Here is a 22530-nt window from a genome sequence, read left to right on the forward strand (position 1 = left end):
CAGAGGGAGGAAGGAGCAGAAAGACAAAGGGAGAGAAAAAGAATGAAAGATGGGGGAGAGAGAGAAAGCAACGGAGATGAAAGTTAGACATACTTTACCGATGCCCTCTGCAGGACAAACCCAGTCAGTGACGTCTGTGGCTCAAACAAACCGCTAACCTTCAAAGGCATTTATCTGCTATCCAAAACATTACATCCTCATTACCTGTGATGTTCTTTGTACTTTTCAAAGTTGAGATATTGATTTCAGAGAGTAAACAGTGGTCAGCTCCCACTGATGCCTCTACCCAACTGCAATCTAATCAGAACATTGACAGGCGACACAGTAAGACGAGAACTAACGTCTCTGCAAATACAAAGAGGCCAGGGTGATCCCAGCAATTCCAGTAATCAGCACTCATAAGTGTCCCAGCCTTGTCTAATAGTCTTTGGGCGAGTCAGAAATGGCCTATGGGTTCTAGCAAAAAAAAAAAAAATAAATGGAATAGGGTGACAATTTGGATACATACAAAATATTTTTCAGCTTGGCGATTTCTAATAAAATCTGTTTTGTCCTGGAATTGACACTCTTTCCAGGATTTAACATTGACTCATAGTCCTGAATAGGCATTTTCTATACGCATGGCATCAAGTAAACCCACAAAAAAATAATAGATTGTCAAGTATAAATATTATGTTACCAAAATGAAATCCGGGGGCACTGTATTTCATCAAACTTTGTATGAACACATTGCATTATGGTGCTGCTTTTACAGGCATCAGTATAGGTTTGGGTTAGTTTACACATGTTCAGGAGTTCCAGAGGCCAATTCAAAGTCTTGTCTCTTTGTAGAGAAAATATACAGGAAGCTGGTAGAGTGAGGACAGGAAGAACACATGGAGGAAAGAATGGCACAGACTGACCAGTTCAAGTGCACTGACAGGGTTCCAAACTATTCCCTATGAAGTACACTACTTTTGACCAATAAGGGAGGAAGAGAGAGTGAACAAAGGCATGGCGAAAGAAAAAAAGACAGGGAACTGAGATGTGTGTGTGAGACAGAGAGAGCACATATGGCTTGATTGATAAGCAGTGCGCTATACTGTATGTAATAGGAACTAGATCTGTGATGGAGGTGAATAACTAGTTTGGGTGGATTGCAACACTTTTTTTTTAATAAGTAATGGATTTCAGTGGCCAAAGGATAGTTCATAATTAGCTTGTATTTAAGAGAATAAAAGGCCTCCTTGGTTACTCAGATCTGCAGTTCCATTCTGCCCATAATAGTTTTTGCTCAACTCAACACTGTAAATGGTGGAATTGAGTTTAGCATGTTGGTTCTGTTTTGGAGAACGTCGTGGTGTATCTGCATAATTACTCTTCCAGGCTTTGGTCAGTTATCTATCAGCCAGGGAGTTTGTCATCTGATGAAAGATTAGCGCTGACACTGTATCCGGCTGATAAATAGCCTTCGGAGAGAGATGTCAGCAAAACAGCGAGTTTCTACTGCATTAAGACAATACCATTATACCGCCTGCCTGCCTGCAGGTCCAGTTCCTGTCCTTCAGACACAGAGTGCGTGTCCAAAAAAGATTTGACTGCCTATTCCCTAAACAGGGGCCCTACTTTGACAAGAGTACCCTTGATGTCTGGGTTAAAGGTAGACCACTTAAATAGGGAACAGGGAGCCATTGTGGACATGAGCAGAGTTTCCTCTGTGTTGTTGCTGCAATCATAGAACCACTTCTTGTTTTTCAGAGAGCAATAAGGAAACTCATAGTCAGGACTTTTGTTGTTTAAAGAGGTTATTGTCTAGTACTAAAAGCCATGTAACCTCGAATTGAGCTTTCTTTTTAATGGAAGGAAAAGTGATTGTAGTTATTCTTATTTTTAGTACATCTGTTATTTAACCAGGGAAAGTCACATTGAGACGAACATCTCTTTTGTAAGTGAGCCCCAGCCAGGAGAGTAGCATACTCTTAGTTCCACAGTTCCACACAAAAAACTACTTTTTATTTTTTATTTTACACAACAACTCATGTTAAACTGGTTAAAAAAATTAAAGGAGTTGATTGGTCCAAAATGATTAAATTAGTTTAGAAGTCTTTAAAGGATTAAAACAGTGTTATCTTCTTTTACAGTCAGAACATCTATGAAATTATACTATGACAATTAGCAACAAGAAAATTTAACAGTATTTTTGTCACACATACAAGCCAAGGAGTTCATGAATGAGAGTTGTTTTTAGGCTAATGGACAATTCATATGGTATGCCAAATGAGGTTATGTGTGGCAATATTTAACTTAAAAAGCAATTGACTGTTTTGTTGGATTCAAAGTTCCTCCGATCACAAGGTTGCTGTTTTCCCCTAGCTGCTTTTTTCTGCTGACAGCTTATGTGACCCCAGTAGGTGTGTGGCCAGGAATTCACTAAAGCTCTATCCTTTCCCACAAACCTCCTAGAATATAGAGAAATGGCCAGCGACAGAGTGGATAAACCCCTACCAGATATTCCTGAAGATGATGGTAGCAGAGAGGAGAAAAGCTTTGGAAATGTTTTTGCTGAACTTGAATCAGTTGACCTGCCCTTGGGAACCACCCTAAGGTAATTTGTTATTTTAATTTTAAAAGAAAGAATGTACAAATATTGAAGAGCAATTTCAGTTGTCACTTACTGTGATTTTATGACAAGTTTTAACCCATTAGCGTAAACTTTTTAATTTGTTGAACACTGGCAGTAAAGATTAAAATAAAATATATCATGAAATGTGTCATTGAAATTACGTTTTTATGGATGCATCTACTGTCCCCAACTTTTGTTTGGTACCAAAGGCAAAACCACAAAAGCCATGTTAGTATTGTTTTATGGTTTCATTGACCCATCTGTTAATTGTTAATATTTACGTTCAGACTTAGGTCGCCTACTTAAATCCGTTGTCCGATAAACAACATTTCTGCCAGGGTTAGACGATCAGTCAGTACTTGCCAAGGCAGTCACTGCGACATCACACAGGTAATGTTACGTCCCCTATCGACCGGTTCTGGTACTCGATTGTACTCCCGTTTCCCCGCAGTGTCACGGTCATTGCTTACCACTATAATGAATACAACCAACATGGCGGAGAATGAATCCTTGGAGTGTATAACCGAACACGAACGTATTTTGCAGGAAATTGAAAGCACCGACACAGCTTGTGTTGGTCCGACCCTTCGGTACGGAAATATGTGTTTTAACGAAAAAATATTTTATTATTTCATCTTTGGTGGCGAAGTAGAACATTACATGTAAAGACCTTTGTTAGCTAGCCTGGCTAGCTCGATAGTTAGCATTCAATGTATTGTAGCTTGCTAGCTAGCTGGCTAACAAACCGTTGTTTCTATGGCAATGCTAGTTTAAACAGGCTAGCTTTAGGTAAACCAATGTGTACACATCAAGTGCCATGTTAAAATGTTTTGTAATAGGTGTTGTAACATTATACATGTAATATCAGTTAGGGTGACATGTCAGAACTGTAAACATTAAGTGGGTGTGGCTGTGTAGCTCGTCATGCCCAAGGTTGTTAGCTGGCTAGTTAGCTAGCAATCTAATTAATCAGGTTGTTAGTTAGCTGGCTAACTAGCTAACGCTAACTACCTAGTTGCCTCGAGAGGCCATACTGCGAGTAGCGTAGCCACATTTCATCAATTCAGTTTGGTAATATAGGAATGGTTATAAATATTACCAGATTTCTTCACAGTTGGTTGGCCAGCTACTAGCTGAACTGAGCTTCAGATTGCTAACTAGCTATCAACAAACCTTATAGTTGCTGTATCTATATGTGTTATTAGCTAGCTAAGTAGCTAGTGAACGTTCGCTTACAATCCATAATACAACCGGTCACCGGTTTACTTTTCATTCACTGGTTATTCATATTGAATATTACCGGATTGCCTCAAAATACAACCAGTCACCGGTTTACTTTTCATTCACTGGTTATTCGTATTGAGTATTACCGGATGGGTGATAGGCAATTTAGAAGCATGTCACGGTTTCATCTGGAAATAATAACGTACTGAGACGAGTAGTACTATTGGCCTGTACCATCATCCCTTTACATCCTGCTGATCTCTTAGCTATACAACAATAATTATAATAATAGTAGCTATACTCTCCCTAGACTAGCTGTGTTTTTCTGAACTGTTGTCAGGCCTGAGCTGAGAAGGATGGTCTGGCAGTCAACACTGTAGAAACAGAAACTGCTTTGAGGCTACATGTCCCCTCCACCAGCCCAATCCTTCCAGAATGGATGCCTGGAGGACATGTGTTGTTCACCAGCAGACTAGCCTGCCCTGGGGTCACCTAAGTACACTCATGACCGTTATGTGTCTTTGTTTAGGCAGGTCCAGCCTGTGTATTTTATGGTGTCTTTAAGGCATAACGGCCGGGGACGAGGGTTGGACACCTGGCCTGTTTATCTGCTTATTAGGGCCTAAACATGTATACTCTGTGTGTTCCTCTTGTACTATCTTAGTGATCAAGAAGTGAGGACCATTATCTGCCTTGGGTTAAGTTTAGTGTTATGCTTAGAATTAGCATTAGGGTTAGTCTTTGGCATACAGTTAGGTTTATGTTTACTGTAGGCATTAACGGTTAGGTCATGATTATGTATAAAGGTTAAGTTGTTGACGTTAGAGTTAAGGTTAGGTTAAAATAGTTATTTAAAAAAAAAATATATATATATTAATAATTGTTAAAATGTTCGCAGTCCTCACATCGATAGTAACCTAGTAAACCTACGTATCCATCCACTCAGTGCCGACTTCGACTTCAAGGCTCATTGTTGTTCCATCCTGTCCTGTGGTCAGCAGATCTCAGCCTGTCAAGACCTGTGTTCTAAATGTCGCCCTGTTCCCCCTGTAGTGTGCTCTTAATTTTTTTTTTTTTCAACCTTGGACCACAATATTGTACTAAATAGGGACGTTTGGCCTGCAGATTGGGTTCTTATTGTTAAGTATTTCTTTCAACACAAGTTCCCCCTTTATCTGGACTGGCAGCAGCCTGGTCCGGGGATTGGGGGGGGGGGGGGGGTTAAGCAGGAAGACACAACCTTTTGGTGAGTGTGCTGCGCGGCCCAACAACAGGATGAAGGAAGCTCATCTAGCTAATATGGTCCTGCTGATTACTCAGTGTCTGAGTGGAGGATGATTTCCTGCCCGTGTATGTGCTGAGGATGTCCATAAGAGTTGTTGGCCCAGGGAGGGAGGTGCTGTCCTCGCGTGTCCGCCCCAGCAGCAGTGTCGTTACAGCGGGCCGGGGACGAAGGGTGGACACCCGGCCGTAGGAAGCGATGGGAACTGACACGAAGCGTTCCGCTCTTTCGACTGACTGGAAACAGGAGGCTATTAGTGGGTAGAACAATTTCGGGGATTTGTATGCTCTGGGGAAGCACGGGGTGTGGGACAGAGTGTAGCTGAACAAAAGGCCTCCTACTTGAAAGACTGATAAAGAATAGTCGTGAAGGACATGGCCTGTTGTTCCCCATTACCATGAGGCTTTGGATGTTTAAGTAATAATTCTGAGACCACACTGGTGGTGGTAGCAGTGTTTAGTTTTTTCTCTTCACTTGGTCTGTAAGCGGTTTGGCAGTGATGAACGGTCATTAATGTCGTATTCTATCACCTAATTATAGATCCATTCGTGTATTACCAACTTGGAAAGACTGTGATTGTTATTAATGGCAACATGCTTTGCCATTCCCAGCTCTAGCCTTGGATAGACGACCACGCCTGCGTCTGGGATTTTTTTATGTCAGTTCACATTGACTCTTTACCTGATTTACAAACTGAAGCAAATCTTCTGATTCGTGGAACTCTTAAAGAGAGCTCTTCATTTGTTCAGCAGTCCCTGTCCATTAACAAGGTTTTGGTCGATGAGGAGCAGAGGTCAGCACTCCCAAAAGGCCATGGCCCTCTATCATCTCCACATCTTCCACTCCTCGGCCGGGTTTCTTTTCACCCCTCCCTCCTCCTCCCCCTCATGGCTCCTCCCTCCCCCTTTCGCCCCTCCTTGGCTCTGCCCCACAGGAAGCACCTGCAGCCTGTCTCTCCGTTTAACTGCCAGGGCCAGTCAGGATATCACCGCGTAACATAGCTCAGTGGCCACTGTGTGGCTGACACCATCTGTCCTCCCCTAGCATTGTGACCATAGGAAAACACCTGGAGTCCAAAGCTTGGCCCCCCCCTCGAACGTTTTAGCGCCTGGCACACGCTGGCTCTTTGTTTCAGCCTTGTGTTGATCGGTGAGGGTAAATACAGTGGTCGTGGTGCAGGGAGCTGCAGGGATCTTAGCGTGGCCGCAGTGTGGTTTGTGTGTTAGACCAGAGATTCACTTCTTCTATCAAGGAGGAATCTTATCTCCGCCGGCTAGTTCAGTTGTTGCACAAACAAGTGAGCCGGCTGTGTACCACACCCTGCAGTGTCCTCATCTTCGTTTCCTTCTCAGGCATGGCTAGTTTTGCACAGATGTGGTTTCTTGTCGCACTGCTCTCCCATTTGGGTCTACGTTGGGGGTTGTGTCATAGTCTCTCTTTCTGACGGGTGTACTTGTTAGCTTCGCTTTGTAGATTAGGGGGAATTTGAGTAATAATAATGCCCAAGGTTGTAAGGAAACCGTGGGGCCTGCCCTGGTCATTATCTAGTGTTCTGCTGTCAGCTGGCCGGTAGACCAGATTTGACTGCCAGTGTAAAAATGAACACATCCACGTGCTGGTGTGAAAAGGGCTAACAGACTGCATCAGCGTACCGCCGCAGAGCCAATCCGACTGCATCTTGATAGGATAGTCATAACCGAGTAAGGACCTGGCCCGGTTCCCCATTGGCCTGGCCAGAAGTGTTAAACTGTTTCAGAATCACGATGAATCTGAGAATGTTCCTGGATTTGTGTAGCACCTTAATGGAGGGCCGGGGCAAGCAGGTGGGCCTGTCCGCAGACCGTCCGATGTGTCTCAGTTTACCTCTGCAGCAGGAAGATCCACTCCCTGGCAGAGGAGGTGTGGATGAAATGGACTGTACATACGTTATGCTGGCTCAGAACTGACTGGATGTCTTTTGTTCTTGGTGGTCACTGTGGTGATTTTGGCGGTTTTGAATGACTGAGGCAGGGGTCAGCACAGTACGGGGGAGGGGGTTGGCGTGTTGGGAGGGGTTTTCTGAAGTCCTGGTACTGTTGTTGCTGTAAAGAAGGGGCTGGAGTGCACATTTGTCTTGAGGTGTTACTTCCTGTTGGTCCGAATGTCCGTGATACGAAATGTTGGTGCTATTTGGGTTTCTTCAGTTTGCCTCCGCCTTTTAAAGGTGTTGTTGGACTACGCTCTGTCTTGTACAGTGGGTTTAGGGAGCCTTCAGACAGCCCCAACCTGGGTTACTAGGACCCCTGGGAGTTCACTATCAACAGAGGGTACTCATGAGAAGACCATGTGCCTAACCTTTCAGCTCCCTCACATGTTGCATTGAACAATTGCTCTCCTGGAAACAAAGGTGTCGTGGTCACACTGTTCTAATCATTCGCTTTGAAAATAAAAGGGCCGTAATATTTTCTCCGTAGGATGAAAAACAAAAACTACCACCGTCAATCAATCAATCAAATTTATTTATAAAGCCCTTTTTACAACAGCAGTTGTCACAAAGTGCTTTACAGAGACACCCGGCCTTAAACCCCAAAGAGCAAACAACTTTAGTGTTGGATTTCAGTGGCTAGGAAAAACTCCCTAAGAAGGCCGAATTTTAGGAAGAAACCTAGAGAGGACCCAGGCTCAGTGGGGTGACCAGTCCTCTTCTGGCTGTGCCGGGTGAGAGATTAAGAGTCCAATTAGAATAATAAATAAATTTCTCTGGGCTAAATCCAGAGTCTATTTGATTTTAGACTAGGTCAGAAGTATGACCAGGTGGACAGGGACAGCAACGGGCCCCCCAAACCAGGTACTCCGCAGGTGTGGACCAGGACCTCATCTCCTCCTAAAATTTAAAACTGGAGGAGACTGAGAAAAGTTAGAAAGTGCATTCTAACTTTTCTTAGTCTCCTCCAGTTTAAAATTTTAAACACATCTACTAGTGTGTCTTGATGAACTCTGTTGTGCCGTGGTATGTTTTCTTAATCTTTAATGTGTTTTCAGTGCACCGTTATCAATATGACCTATGGGATGCACCTGGAAGTTGTCTCGTCATATTTTATTGAATCATTTTATGTCCCACAAAGGTGGACCACTCTTCTAGGCCCGGTACTTCTGTAGAACCAGGTCATCATTGTGGAGATATGAAAGTTAACCACTATTGTAATATTAGGCCTTGAGAAGTCAAGCGAGTCCATTGTATAACACGGATAAGACTGTTGGTGTCTATTGTTTGGGGGCCCTCTGCTATCTTGGCCCTATTGCAGTTGAACGTCTGGCCATATAATTTGAATGTTTGGAAGTCAGTTGTCCTGTAAAAATTGCTTTATCAGCCTAGTCGTTTCTGACAAACACTTGCATTGAGATGGCCTACAATGAAACGGTAGGCTAGTTGTTTTTTAATCCCAGCGTACAAAAAGTGCACACGTGTGATTATAATCTGGTTAGTAATACTAGGTGGGCTGGATACGTACTTTTTAAAAATGCCTTGGAAATGTCTTTAAAATGCTAAGAAAACAGTCATCTTGTTGAGCAGGACCTTCAGTAAACAACTCTCTGAATGTCCACACTGCAGTTAATAACCCTGCATAGGTCCACACTGCGGTTGATGGCCCTGCATCTGTCCCCACTGCGGTTGATGGCCCTGCATCTGTCCCCACTGCGGTTGATGGCCCTGCATCTGTCCCCACTGCGGTTGATCGCCCTGCATCTGTCCCCACTGCGGTTGATGGCCCTGCATCTGTCCCCACTGCGGTTGATGGCCCTGCATCTGTCCCCACTGCGGTTGATGGCCCTGCATCTGTCCCCACTGCGGTTGATGGCCCTGCATCTGTCCCCACTGCGGTTGATGGCCCTGCATCTGTCCCCACTGCGGTTGATGGCCCTGCATCTGTCCCCACTGCGGTTGATGGCCCTGCATCTGTCCCCACTGCGGTTGATGGCCCTGCATCTGTCCCCACTGCGGTTGATGGCCCTGCATCTGTCCCCACTGCGGTTGATGGCCCTGCATCTGTCCCCACTGCGGTTGATGGCCCTGCATCTGTCCCCACTGCGGTTGATGGCCCTGCATCTGTCCCCACTGCGGTTGATAACCAGGTTCTTGTCACATGGACGAGTCTCCCTGTTCTCTTCCTTTGTCTGCCCTAACAGTTCCAACGATGACTCGTATAGCAAGGGCTACTTTATTTTTTCATCTACTGTGTGTTTGTGTGCTACATTTTACGTTTATATAGTAAATCTCATGCCTCTGGTGCACATGACAAGAAGGCAGTCTTGCCTAATACTGTAAATGTGCCATGGATTTTCAATAGCAACCACGTAGCAGACCGGGTATGGTTACGGCTAGCGGGCAAGGAGAACAAACTACATAGGTGAACTGGGAGTTTACAGAAACGGGCTTTGTAGATGAATACATACAAATGTAGCTTTCTGCGCGTATGAAGTTTAATGCTCAACCCTTCAAGGTTAGATCTAAAGTTATATCTAAAACATATTCTACCTTATTTTTAACGAAACCCTTTATATAAAAAAAACCCTCTCAAAGTGTTGCGACCCCTGTCTACCTATCTTTCGTTTCCTCTGCTTAACCGTGAGCCATCACATAAGAGTTATTCTTGAATAATATACAGCATATTATATCCAAACCAGAAGGCATGGGGTGTGGTATAAGTGTAGAGGGCTTATCACAAAGCCAAGCTGAGTCTTTAGCCGTGGTATGTTGGTTATGTACCACAAAACCCAGAGATGCCATATTGCTATTATAAACCAATTGCTTTTATAAGGTGTAAAAGCGGCAATGTTCAGCCAGTCGGCATTCACGATTCCACCCACCCAGTTTATAAATAGCTATAGATAGTGAAGCAAATGGGCGATCTTTTATGGCCTCCCATTCATGTGTGATGCTGTGCGGATTCCTTGCAGGTGTGGTTGATTTTGTCTGGCTAGTACATGGAGGTCATGGTTTGATGTTGCATGTCCCCATCCCAATTTACACTGCATGTCCCACCAACTACCAGGTTGTAGTGTACTATGTAGGGAATTTGGGATGTAGACTATCCGAGAATAAAGCCCATTACTATGGTGTTACCAGATAGTTGGCTAACCTTTCACTTCCTGGTTCGGTGCTGTGTATTTAACCTTTTGTCCAGGTGGGGGAGCCACAGTACCATTGACTGAAAAGCTCTCTTTCAATGTGGTTATTTTATTTTCAGTTAACATCTTTTCTTTTCTTTGTTTTGCCAGCAGATGGCGGTATGGTTCTTTATTTCAAGGACGATGTACTAATGTTGACACATCACTTCTGTTACATGGCTCACATTAATCTGTAAAGCAGTGTTTTTAGACTTTGTTTGCAATGTGCAGCACTGATTATCAGTGCTTTTCCTCTGCCCAAAAAGTCCACTATTCTCAAGCCTAACCTAGTCCCACATCAGCTCCACCCACTAGTCCTGACCCTAACCTAGTCCCACATCAACCCTGCCTACTAATCCTAACCTAGTCCCTCATCAACTCGTCTCGATAACCCAGCCATTTCTAACCCTGTCCTGTGGGTGGGTATCTTGTCACTCCTGTGTTGTTGGTTGCTGAACCTTTGTTTTTCAGCATCAACAAATGCCCCTTAACTGACAGCCTGGTTCCTATATAAAATGTTTCAGCCCTATGTCCCAAGCAGACTGCGGGGCCTGTCGTCTCACAGGGGAAGCAGAATATTCACAGGTTATTCATATCCCCACACAGTGGGTCAGATGACACCCTAGTCCCTTTAAAGCCGGGGTGGGGTTTTGGGCGTAGTTGGGGTGAAGCAGGTTTGTTGGAACCATGCCTTGGAGTCATCATGCATGATACTGCGAAAGGAGCACCTGCTTGGTTTTTCACGGCCAGCTCCACTTGGTTTATGTTGGCTACTTGACATAGTTCCTTCTGTTGGAGTTATGACACACGTTCTACAGCTAACGTAACAGTACTGCTGTAGTTATGGCAGGCATTCTACAGCTAGTGTAACGGTACTGCTGGAGCTATGGCAGGCGTTCTACAGCTAGCGTAACGGTACTGCTGGAGTAATGGCCTGCTTTGTACAGCTAGCGTAACGGTACTACAGTTATGGCATGTTTTTTACGGCTAGCGTAACAGTACTACTGGAGTTATGGCAGGTATTGTTATAAATATATACAAAAATAAATGGTCTAAATACATTTTATTGAAACTACTTCCAACTACAAGCTTAAGCCTCAAAATCTATTAGCGTAACTGTTTTTAAAATCAACCTTGTGGAAATGTGTGTTGGCAGCCTTGCGGGTTGCTTTTTTTGTCACCTGAATGTTCCCTGATTTGTCTGTGTTTCAGATCAGTGTACGATGACCAGCCCAATGCACATAAGAGGTTTATGGAGAAGCTAGACATCAGAATCCGGAACCATGACCGTGAGATCGAGAAGATGTGCAATTTTCATCATCAAGGTTTTGTGGACGCCATCACTGAGCTGCTCAAAGTCCGTGCGGATGCAGAGAAACTGATGGTGAGAGAGTGAACACTGGCAAAATGTTTTACTCCATACAGAAATGCAGGCTAGGCATTCCGGTGTTTGCAGTGCAAAGATTGTAGGGCCATGACGGTTGTCGGTCAACCAAATAGCCACCATGGTAATGACCATTTTATTTGAATCAAATTGCTTACAGGTGCATCTCAAAAAAGATGAATATCGTGGGAAAGTTCAATTTTTGCACCTTCATATACTACAATCATTACACAAAGTGAAAAATGTCAAGCCTTTTTTGTTTGTCTTGATGATTACGACTTACAGCTCATGGAACTCAAAAATCCAGTATCTCAAAATATTAGAATAAAAGATTTACAATACAGAAATTTTGACCTAGGAGTGGCTAGACACTAGGAATGCAACCCTTGTAGCCCATTTCCTGGACACGCCTGTGCATGGTGGCTCTGGATGCACTGACTCCAGCCTCAGTCCACTCCTTGTGAGTCCATCTCCCCCAAGTTCTTGAATCGGCTTTGCTTGACAATCCTCTCAAGGCTGTGATCGTCCCTGTTGCTTGTGCACCTTTTCCTACCACACTTTACCCTTCCAGTCAACTTTCCATGAATGTGCTTTGATACAGCACTCTGTGAACAGCCAGCCCTTTCAGCAACGACCTTCTGTGGCTTACCATTCTCATGGAGGATGTCAGTGAGAGTCTTCTGGACAACTGTCAAGTCAGCAGTCTTCCCCATGATTGTGGTTGTGTGTACTGAAGGCTCGTGGAGTTAATTAGCTGATTTGAGCTCTTTTTAGGTTGACGTTTCTGTACTGTACATTTTTGTATTCTTATATTTTGAGATACAGAATTTTTTATTTCCATGAGCTGTGAGCCTTAATCATCAAGAATGAAACAAAAAAGCCTTGAAATATTTCACTATGTGTAATGAATCTACAATATATGAAGGTTTCACTTTTTGAACCTTTCTACAATATGAAATTCTTCTGCGATCCACCTGTATTTCAGCCATACGGATGGATTTGCATCAGTTATTATGGGGTTTTAGGAAGGTGCGATAAAGTTAATTCAACCATGTAAGTATACAGATGACCTGGCTTTAGCCCGTCGACGGTTATTTTATTTTCATTACAGTCTTCATCTCTAACTGTCAACACTGTTTTTACTGCACATGGTAGCCAGATTGTTGCAGCCCTAATAGCCTGTTGCTCTAGTCACGTATGCCAGGGTCTATCAAGAAGCCCTGAACCTTTTCTCCAGTCTCGCCTACTGCTATCTCCACATTCTATGTTACAGACTGAATTGTTAGAAGCACCTTTGGCAGCAATGACCATTTCAAGTCTTCTTAGTTATGCCTCTGCCAGTTTTGCATACCTGTATTTGGGCAGTTTCTTCAATTTTTCTATTTAAATCCCTTAAAGCTCTGTCAGATTGGATTGGGGGCATTGGTGATCTGCGAGCTTCAGGTCTCCCCACAGATATTCAGTGGGGTTGACGTCCGGACTTTGGCTGGACCACTCGAGGATACACACAGATTCATCCTGATTCCTGCGTTGTTGTGACTGTGTGATTTGGGTCATTGTTGTCCTAAAGTAAGAATCTTTGCCCCAGTCTGAGGCACTCTGTGTCAGGTGTACTTCATGGACCTTGCTATATTTTGCCCCGTTCATCCTTTCCTCAAGCCTGAGATGAGTGGTAAGTTTTTTCACCTGACGTATCAATTGGCATTCAGACCAAAGTGATTTGATGGTGGTCTCTTAAGATCAGAGAATCTTTTTCCTTCAGACAGCATGTGCCTTTCAAGAGTGGCTTCTGTCTAGCCACTCCACCCTAAAGGCCTGATTGATGGAGTGCTGCAGAGATGGTTGTCCTTCTGGCTGTTTCTCCCATCTCTGCAGAGAAACCGTGAACCCTGACCAATGCACCTCTTGCTTGGTTACCTTGTTGGTCTGGGTGGGCTAGTTCTAGGGATTGCCTGGGTAGTTCCAATATTCTTCCATTTCATTAGCAATTCTTTGCAACCTTCTCCAGTTCTATGCCCTGACACAATTCCATCTCAGAGGTCTACAGAGAGTTCCTTGGACTTCATGGGTTTGTTTTTGGCTCTGACATGCACTATGAAGTTTTGGTCCTTATATATAGGCACGTGTGTGTGTGTGTGTGTGTGTGTGTGTGTGGCTTTCTAGATCATGTTCAGTCAGTTGAATTTGTCACAGATGGACTAATCAAGTTCATACATGGCCAGACTTACACAGCCGGTATTGATTCTTCAGCCACACCAAGTTAGCCTAATGAGATACATTATATCAGGAGTTACAGAGCAGAAGTTAAGCAGCCCAGCTGCACCAGGGGCACAGGCCAGATCTCTTTAGCTCTCTTTCCACAGCTCAGCGTGCTCTTATGATGACCAGATGGTTGCAGGCTGAGTGGACGGCCCAAGGTGGTAATTGGACCAGTCATTATATAAAGCAAGCATATTCAGATAACAAGGGCCAGCAGATCCTGCAGCAGATCAACCAGCTCACTGGCCATCTTTGTCCCTCAGATTAATGAGACTTTTAATAAACCCCCCGAATGAGCTGCTTCCTTATTACTATGAGCTAATGAGATGTGGGGATGCTATGTGGGAATCGTTCTCTGTGGCTGTGCTGTCCTAGTCGCTCTCTGTCCCCACTGTTCGCATGCACCTGCAGCTCCCTGCCTCCCAACTCTGCCCCTGTCACCTCATGGTGGACCGGACCCCTCCGTTCTGTTGTGAATCAACCAGCCAGTAACTGTTTGTATTCAGCTCCGAAACCCAATGTTTAATTACCAGAAGATGCAGTGGGTCTTCCGCCCCCAGACAATGAATGGCGCATAGAGCTCATTGAGGTTATCAGGAAGGGGCCACTGGTCAATTGGGTCATTGATTTGAATTGTTTGACAAGACCCGCAGCAACAAGGAGAGTTCAAAAATCCCCAACGTAGAATTGAGAAGTTTGTCGCAGAATCTGTTAGAAAGGGCTGTCATAAGCTATTACAGCGCATAAAAGCTTTGACGCCGACCAAAAGTTCACGTTCCGCTGCAGAGTTAATCAGAATTTGCCTGCATTTGTCTCTGTGCCCTCATGGACGATGATCTGATTACAGGGTGAGCAGCTACAACAGGGAGTTGTCTAACCCTTATTTGTCTAACAACAGTGAACCATATTATCTGTATTTTTTTTTTAAGGGCCAGGTTACCGACACCAATCGAAGACTGCAAGACGCCGGCCGAGAGGTAAGTGGACTGGTCAAGATTGAGACAGAAAGCACCTCTGTCTGACCTCTGGGTAACTGCGAAGGCCTTGCTCCCCCGTGACCTCTTTTTATTTAAGGTCACAGCCCAGACGGAGGAGGTGATTCGCTGTCGGATACAGCAGAGGAACATGGCTACCACCGTTGAGAAGCTACAGCTATGTATTCCGGGTGAGAAAGCTGACCACACGCAGGACGACGGCGTGTTCTTTAACTTATGGGTTCTCACCATGAGATAAAGAACATGCTTGGGGATGATGCACTGTGTTGATGTGCCTCTAAAGGGCTTGGTGGTTGGTGAACCACATCGGGTGGGCCAGCAAGGGAATTGAACACATGCATTCCTGTGATACATACATGTGCATGTAGACTGCGTTTATTTCGTATGTCAGCCTAAAAACAACAGGATGCTCTCGTTTGCGTCCAGGTTGATAACAAGTCACATTCAGAAGACATTGTTGCAGATCAGTGGTGTCGACCAAAGTCATTTGGCTGCATGTTGTTTTGTGTTCTAAAACACTAACTTTCCTCCTTCTACGTGTTTCCTTTGCAGTCCTAGAAATGTACAGTAAATTGAAGGAGCAGCTCGAATCTAAAAGGTAACTGCTACAATCCTTGTGAATAATTAACAAAAATCTGATTTCACCAAACCTCTGTAAATAGGGGGGGGGGGGGGGGTTGGTTTCCTCAAAGAGGGGAAGTGAAGTTCACTCTGAACCTGACAATAATGACCCTTCCTTGTCAGTGAATGTCTGTTTAATGAGTCCTAACACGTCCCAGGGAGAGTTCACCATTCAGACGCAGGACAATTGACCTTGTGTGTGCCCTTCCTCACAGCACACAGCCGAGCTGTCACAGGCTCTAGCCGTAGAGTTGGAAAGAGCCCCCCGAGCTTCACTCATGGATTGACTCCGTGGCGGCATGTTCGTCAACGGATGGGACGAATTGCATTTGCTTTCCAGTCATTTTCAGAAAGTACACTGAAATGAACCAATTCTCTTCAAGCTTCGCCTATTGGATTTGGAGTTTGGTTTACGGCCCTAGATTAACCAGAGTCGACTCTTGATAACCTGCGCCATTGAGGACAATCTCCATTTCAGTGAACGTCTATCTCTGTGTGTTCATTTGGCGGTTTGTAGGCAAACTGAAATTGTACATTCACGCACTTTTTTTTTTATTCAACACTTGTAAGCTGACCTGGAACACATTCTCCTATACATACCATATGCCTAGTCAGTGTAGTCTGGACAGGACAAAGCAACTGATGGTCGTTGACTGCCACCTGCAGTTCTTGAATGCTTTCTCAGAAGGATCATTCACTGGCCGATCCCTCCATGTTACCAGGCTGGAATCACACAGTCTTTTCTCAAACCATAGAAAGTCCCACCCAGTTGTCTACTTCAACGATATTTCTTCCTTCTGTGGTGCTGCTCGTCACTTTGTGGCAGGTGTGCCCTCTATCTCTCTCTATGGCCCAATGAAGGCAATTAGCCCAGTGTGCCTCTCTGTTTCCCTGTGTCTCCTGTCAGCACTAATGACCTGCCTGGGACACAGCCCAATCACACTGGGAATGAACCACGCTTCACAAAGCAACTCAATGGCACACACACGTACACACTAGACGGACACACACACACACGCACAGGGGAGGAGCAAACGCTGACACACACGCAACAAGGGAGGAGCAAACGCTGACACACACGCACTGGGAGGCCTTGGGGTGACTGTTATGGGTGAGAAGATCCTTCATCCTATTTAGGCCATTGTGACCTGTCATGCCGGGCTGTTAACCCGGGACCACCCAGCAAAGCCCAGACCTTCACCCGAACAGCCCCGCCCCTCGCACCAAACAGCCCCGCCCCTTAGCTGAAATGAATCTGCTCTGTTAGTCATCTTATCGTCCTTAACAAATAAAGCAGTGGCTGTTTGAGTAATAACAATGTCAGTTTCGCCAGTACTTCTACAATAGCAGTATAAATCCAGAACGAAACAACAGAGGGGGAGGGAGGGGTGAGAAGCATAAGATGAGTGTAGATCTCTCTTCCAGATATTATGCTGCTTTGAAAACCATGGAGCAGTTGGAGGAGGTCTACATCCCCCGGGTCAGCCAGTATCGCTTCTGTCAGATCATGGCTGAGAACCTGCCCAAGCTCAGAGAGGAGATCAAGGACATCTCCATGTCTGACCTCAAGGACTTCCTGGAGAGCATCAGGAAACACTCTGACAAGATTGGAGAGACTGCCATGAAACAGGTAGTTAACTGTGACCCTTTACCTCTTAACCCTGGTAGAGACTGCCATATAACATGTAGGCGACCTTGAACTTTTACCCATGACCCTTGACCCACATGGGGACTGCCATGAAACATGTTGTTAACCTTGGCCCTTTGTAACAGAGTTAAGAACATACCGGAACTTCACTCCGCAGCAAGTTTGAAATGTCATTGATGAGGCTATACTATTGTTACCTTTTGTATAGCTGAAACGGTTGGAACGTTGTCTCGGATGGTGGTGACGAGTGTTGCAGTGCAAAGGACCGCGAGTCTGCTCCTAGTGTGGGGCCCGACGGACTGTCAGTAAATTGACATCTGTTACACTTTTACCAATTCCCCAGGCACTTCACTCGAGTAGGAGCAGCCAGACTGTGAAACATGGTGGTGGCGGCAGCATCATGTTTGGGGATGATTCACATCATCAGGGACACTTGGCAGGATAGACGGGGAAAATTAATGTAGCAACACAAAGACAAGTCCACCTTTCAGATTGACAACAATCAAGCAGACAAAGCTGTGAGTGGGTGTGAGTGGCTAAGGATTAAAAAGGTAGATATACTTTAGTGGCCCGGTCAGAGCCTTAACCTGAAAACTGTTAAAACTTTTGTAGCGTAACTTGAAGATTGCTGCCCGTTGATGCTCCCCAAAAGAACTTGACCAACGGTTTTTTAAAGGACGAGAGTCAAATGTAAACAAATCCAGGTGCATAAAGTTGTATTGGTCCGTCCTAACACAGAACTGTTATTCCTTCCAAATATGGCTAGCCGTTTTATCAGCCTTTATCCTGTTAAGAACGAAGAATTGTCTTGTCTCCTATATTTTCTGGTGGCTCCTCTGCTTCAACTCCCGGTTCAACATGGAAAAATCTGTGGCTGATGAGGGTGAGCGATGCTGGAAAGACAAGAGAAAAGAAAACCGGAATATTGATTGTATACACACCTTTTCATTATGTTCCACACACACTCTGTATCAGCCACTCGTTTAAAAGCAGGTGTTTAGGTAGTCTGTTGGAGATGCTTTGGTAGGTGTGAAGGTGTCTACAGACTATACCATAGTCTCACTTAATGGCTTTATGCGTCATGGTAGTACCCAATCTGTTCCATTAGCATTGTTGACCTTATCTGTGCCAGCTTGATATTTTAATTCCCTGTCTGTCACTATGAAAACATCATATGCTGATGTCCAAGTTCAATATTGACCATCTATTGTGCTTCTAAGCAGGCAGCATAGCCCCTGGAGAAAGCGGAGATGAGCAAGAGTGATAAAACATGGTCACTCATTCGCAGGGAGAGGGAATATTTTATGATTAATCTTTTGGATTTTATCCCAGATTTTATATTCATGAATGTGGCCCCCTTTCCATGTTTTTGTGATGGATGTCGAAAAATACATCAAAGCTATTCTAGGCTTCAAAAACAGCAAGAAGGAAAATGAATCATACAAAAATATTATTCCTTCTTGCTGTTCATTTACTGCTAATGTAACTCACCTGACACACTGCTGTTTGTATATCTCCACTTAAAACAGAAAACTGAAATAGATATTAGTTGCTATTTCATTTGAACTAATGAATAAGTACTAGTATCTAATTAATAGTTATTTGTAACTTTTTGAATAGTTTCTAGTTACTAATGTATAACACAGGGATTAAAGTGAAAAGGTTTCTATGTATGAAGGTGAGGCACGGACTGGACAAAATTTGACAAAGTGCAGAATGTTTATAGGAACTAGTTTTTTGGTGTCTATTTTATTTCTCTGTCCTTCCGTATATGTTATAGAAAAACGTTAGCATCGTGATCTAGGGTGGTCTAACAGGTTAACCCGCTGACCCAAGCAGACGTACAGTAAGCGGTAGTAGAGTATGAATCCAGCCCACTGTACCCTGTTCTGTCGACTACAACTCGCAAGAGTTAGGATTAGTATTTAGTTCTTGATTTCGGCCTGAGGTCTTAGCTTTTTTTTTGCTGATGGGGTCTGACTTCTGTGTTGTTGTTTTTTTTCCATGCCCAGGCCCAGCAGCACAGGACGTTTAACAGTGCGGTTCAAAAGCAGGCCAGTGGTATGGGTTATGGCAAGCCTCTCTACTCCCTGAATGGACAGATACCCAGCCAGAACAACGGTCTAGGTTTGGAGGACGACGACCAATCAGAGGAGGAGGTGCTTTTAACACTCTTTAATCTTTTTCATAGTTTTATTTTTCATTCTCTTTGGTCCACTAATAAAACAACAGATACCAGGAAGTCATTCGCTGCCAGTCGTTATTTTCGGCTCCCCAATGAATGATTTGGCAAAAAAAATATCTGTATATGTTTATAAAGAATGTGTTTCATTTTGGAAATCTTTTTGCAGCTATTCCCACAGAGACATGGAGCTTTAGTTTTGGCAGATCTTTATGGTGGCACTTGTTCATTGGCAGTATCGACCTGCTGAAGCAAGCATTCTGTTAATTTTAAACTGTTGTGCAAAGGAGTGGCAATTTGTGTCTCATCTGACCTGCCACAACTAAAGTGTCTTCTGGTATTTTTTATGTATTCTTATATGTTCTGCTTGCCAGGTTTTAACAGCTCAGGATCTGGTGGACTTCTCTCCGGTCTACAGATGTCTCCACATCTATACCGTTCTGGTATGTACACCTAGATATACTATTCTAGATATGTTTTAACCACTAGATATGTTCTTTATTATCTACACTATCCTGGATCTTGTTTAAAAGTATCCATGCACTGGTGAATTGTTATTTATAAGCCGTGACTGTTTCCCAAAGAAGCACATATGAGAGAATGTTTAACTGTATCTTTAGACCATGTGTTGAATCTTTGGATCAGCTTTCTCCCTCGAAATGCTAAGTTCGTATTAGAATAATTCCACAAAATGACGGATTTGTTCTTATTGCCTTTGCTTTGAAGTTGGCTGTTCAGTACGTACTGGTAAATAACACATTGGCCTCATTATTGCACCCATTAAATATACAGTGTCTTCAGAAAGTATTCTGATCCCCTTTTTTTTTTTTTTTAATGCATTCAATCCACACGCAATACCCCATAATCACAAAGCAAAAACTAATTTCTATACATTTGTGCCAATTTGTTTGGCACAAATGCTTAACCCTAAAATGAATGCTTAACCCCAAGTATTCAGACCCTTTTTTCAGTAGCGCCTTTGACAGCAATCCCTGATTCCGGTCTTGGGTATGCCTCTATCAGTTTGGCACACCTGGATATGGGCAGTTTCTCCCATTCTGTTGGATTGGATTAGGAGCTTTTGAACTGCAATCTTCAGGTCTCCACATAGATGTTCAAAGGGGTTTAAATCTGAGCTTTGACTGGAACACTCAAGAACATTTACAGAATTGTCCCCATGCCAATCCAGTATTCTCTTGGCTGTGTGCTTTGGGTTGTTGTCATGCTGAAAGATTAATCTTCGTCTAAGTCTGAGGTCCTGTCCGGTTCTGGATCAACAAAACATTTCAAGGACCTCTCACTCCGTTCATAATTCCCTCAATCCTGACCACTCACTCAGTCACTGCTGCTGAAAAGCCTCCCCATAGCATGATGCTCCCACCACCATGCTTCATAGTTGGGATGGTATTAGTCAGGAGATTAGTGTTTTTTGCCAGACATGGCACTTTTCATTCAGGTCACCAAGTGTGATTTTGGTCTCACCAGACCAGACAGTATTTTTCCATAATGGAGTGCTGCAGAGATGGTTGCCCTTCTGGCAGGTTCTCCCATCTCTGCAGAGAAACTCTGAAGCTCTGTTAGAGGGACCATTGGGTTTTTGGTCACCTCCCTGACCAAGGCTCTTCATGCCTGTTACTTAGTTTGGCCAGACCGTGTTGGTTAAGTGAACCAAGGGATTGGGTTAGTAATGGTTGATAGTAACATTGGATTGGTAGACAAGGAAATCAGTATAGTAATTTTTTATAGAAACATTGGATCAGTAGACAAGGGAATTAGGTAGGTAATGGTTAATAGGAAGATTGGATCAGTAGACAAGGGAATAAGGTTAGCAAGGAGAGGATAATTGTTGGGTCACTCTGCTAGTCACTTAACATGATCCTAATCCTCTCTGCTCCTTGAATACCTCTAAGCCTTCAGCCTATTGTTAGTAGGCCTTGAGCCAGGCCTCTGCTGCAGAACAATGGCATCCATCAGCGGCAGCTTAATTACATTCTCAACATCACCACCACACACAGATTAGAAGGCTCATCCACAGAGGATTTCAGAGTGACCTGGCTATCTCCTAAAGGGCACCCTGTTCCCTGTGCAGTGCACAGGAACCCAATATGTATCTGGCTGGAAGCTGTCCGCTGTAGGGAATCGGTTGCCATTTGGGACACTCAGATTGGGTTTGATTCCGTAATAAAGATTCCACTGGACGTCTCTGTTGTTTTCAGCAGTTTTTCCTTCATGCTTCAAGTGTTTCAACACCAACAGCTGCCGGCTGTGTGCCTCTGATGAAGGCTGTTTTATTCCTGTGTAACCATGGGATATGCAGGGTTGTGATTGGAATGCCAGCGCTGTCATTTCAGCATTAATCCAAATAAAAACTGTTATTTTGCGGGAGTGGAGCCAGGGGGTTAGTCTCTGGCTTTTAGGTGCTAACGTCTTTAATCTCTCTGTGTGAACTGTGTTGTGGCCCTAAAGTACTGAATGCATCCCAACTGGCATGTTATTCATCCAAGGGTTCAGGTCAGAAGTTGAACACTATAGTATAGTAGGGCTGAGTGGGATTGACTGGGCGGTAACCTGGTTCATCTCTGTAGGGTTGTGTGGGATTGGCTGTGGGGTAACATGGTTCATCTGTCAAGGGTTTAGTGGGATTGGCTGAGTGGTAACAAGGTTCATTTCTGTAGGGTTGAGTGGGATTGGCTGAGTGGTCGCCTGGTTCATTCATCTCTGTAGAGTTGAGTGGGATTGGCTGAGCGGTAACATGGTTCATCTCTCTAAGGTTCAGGTGGGATTGGCTGAGCAGTAACCTGGTTCATCTTTACAGGATTGAGTGAGATTGGCTGAGGGGTAACCTGGTTCATCTCTCTTGAGGTTGAGTGGGATTGACCAAGCAGTAACTTCATTCCGCAGTAGAAGAAAACCAACTATGGGCTTCCTTCTGCTCTGAGCCGCCATTCTGATGCGTTCATGCTGAGTTTCTGCTCATTCTCAGTGGCGAATCAGTCAGTGAAGAGCACTCTGCTCTGAATACCTGCCCCCGATGAGTGAACCGGGACTAAGTCCCTCTCAGAGACTGGGAAGGCTTGCCATTACTGTCACACTCCTTTAGTTGTTTGTACATAGCTCCTTTCTCTCTTCCCCCTTTTCTCTTTTTTCCCCTCCCACCCTTTATCGCTGTTTCTCTCTTTTCTCTC

The 22530-nt window shown here is 44.2% G+C and overlaps 1 protein-coding gene across 7 annotated transcripts in view; it reads left to right on the top strand.

Annotated features, from left to right (window-relative positions):
- The first annotated feature begins 2401 nt into the window (after positions 1-2401).
- The window catches only part of exoc6 (exocyst complex component 6), a 46784-nt gene continuing 26655 nt past the window's right edge, over positions 2402-22530 (top strand). For 2 of the 7 annotated variants that reach the window (XM_010895868.4, XM_010895870.4), the window contains exons 1-8: positions 2402-2584; positions 11469-11640; positions 14829-14876; positions 14974-15064; positions 15447-15492; positions 16941-17145; positions 19176-19322; positions 19720-19788. In XM_010895868.4, coding sequence (XP_010894170.1) covers positions 2454-2584; positions 11469-11640; positions 14829-14876; positions 14974-15064; positions 15447-15492; positions 16941-17145; positions 19176-19322; positions 19720-19788 — 909 coding nt within the window. In that variant the 5' untranslated portion in view covers positions 2402-2453. Of the gene's footprint in view, positions 2585-3039; positions 3193-11468; positions 11641-14828; positions 14877-14973; positions 15065-15446; positions 15493-16940; positions 17146-19175; positions 19323-19719; positions 19789-22530 lie in introns of those variants that run through there. The other 5 variants (XM_010895864.5, XM_010895866.5, XM_010895869.4 and 2 more) reach the window with 4 other exon arrangements.

This window comes from Esox lucius, chromosome 6 (genome assembly GCF_011004845.1).
Source record: "Esox lucius isolate fEsoLuc1 chromosome 6, fEsoLuc1.pri, whole genome shotgun sequence".
Classification (NCBI taxonomy): domain Eukaryota; kingdom Metazoa; phylum Chordata; class Actinopteri; order Esociformes; family Esocidae; genus Esox; species Esox lucius.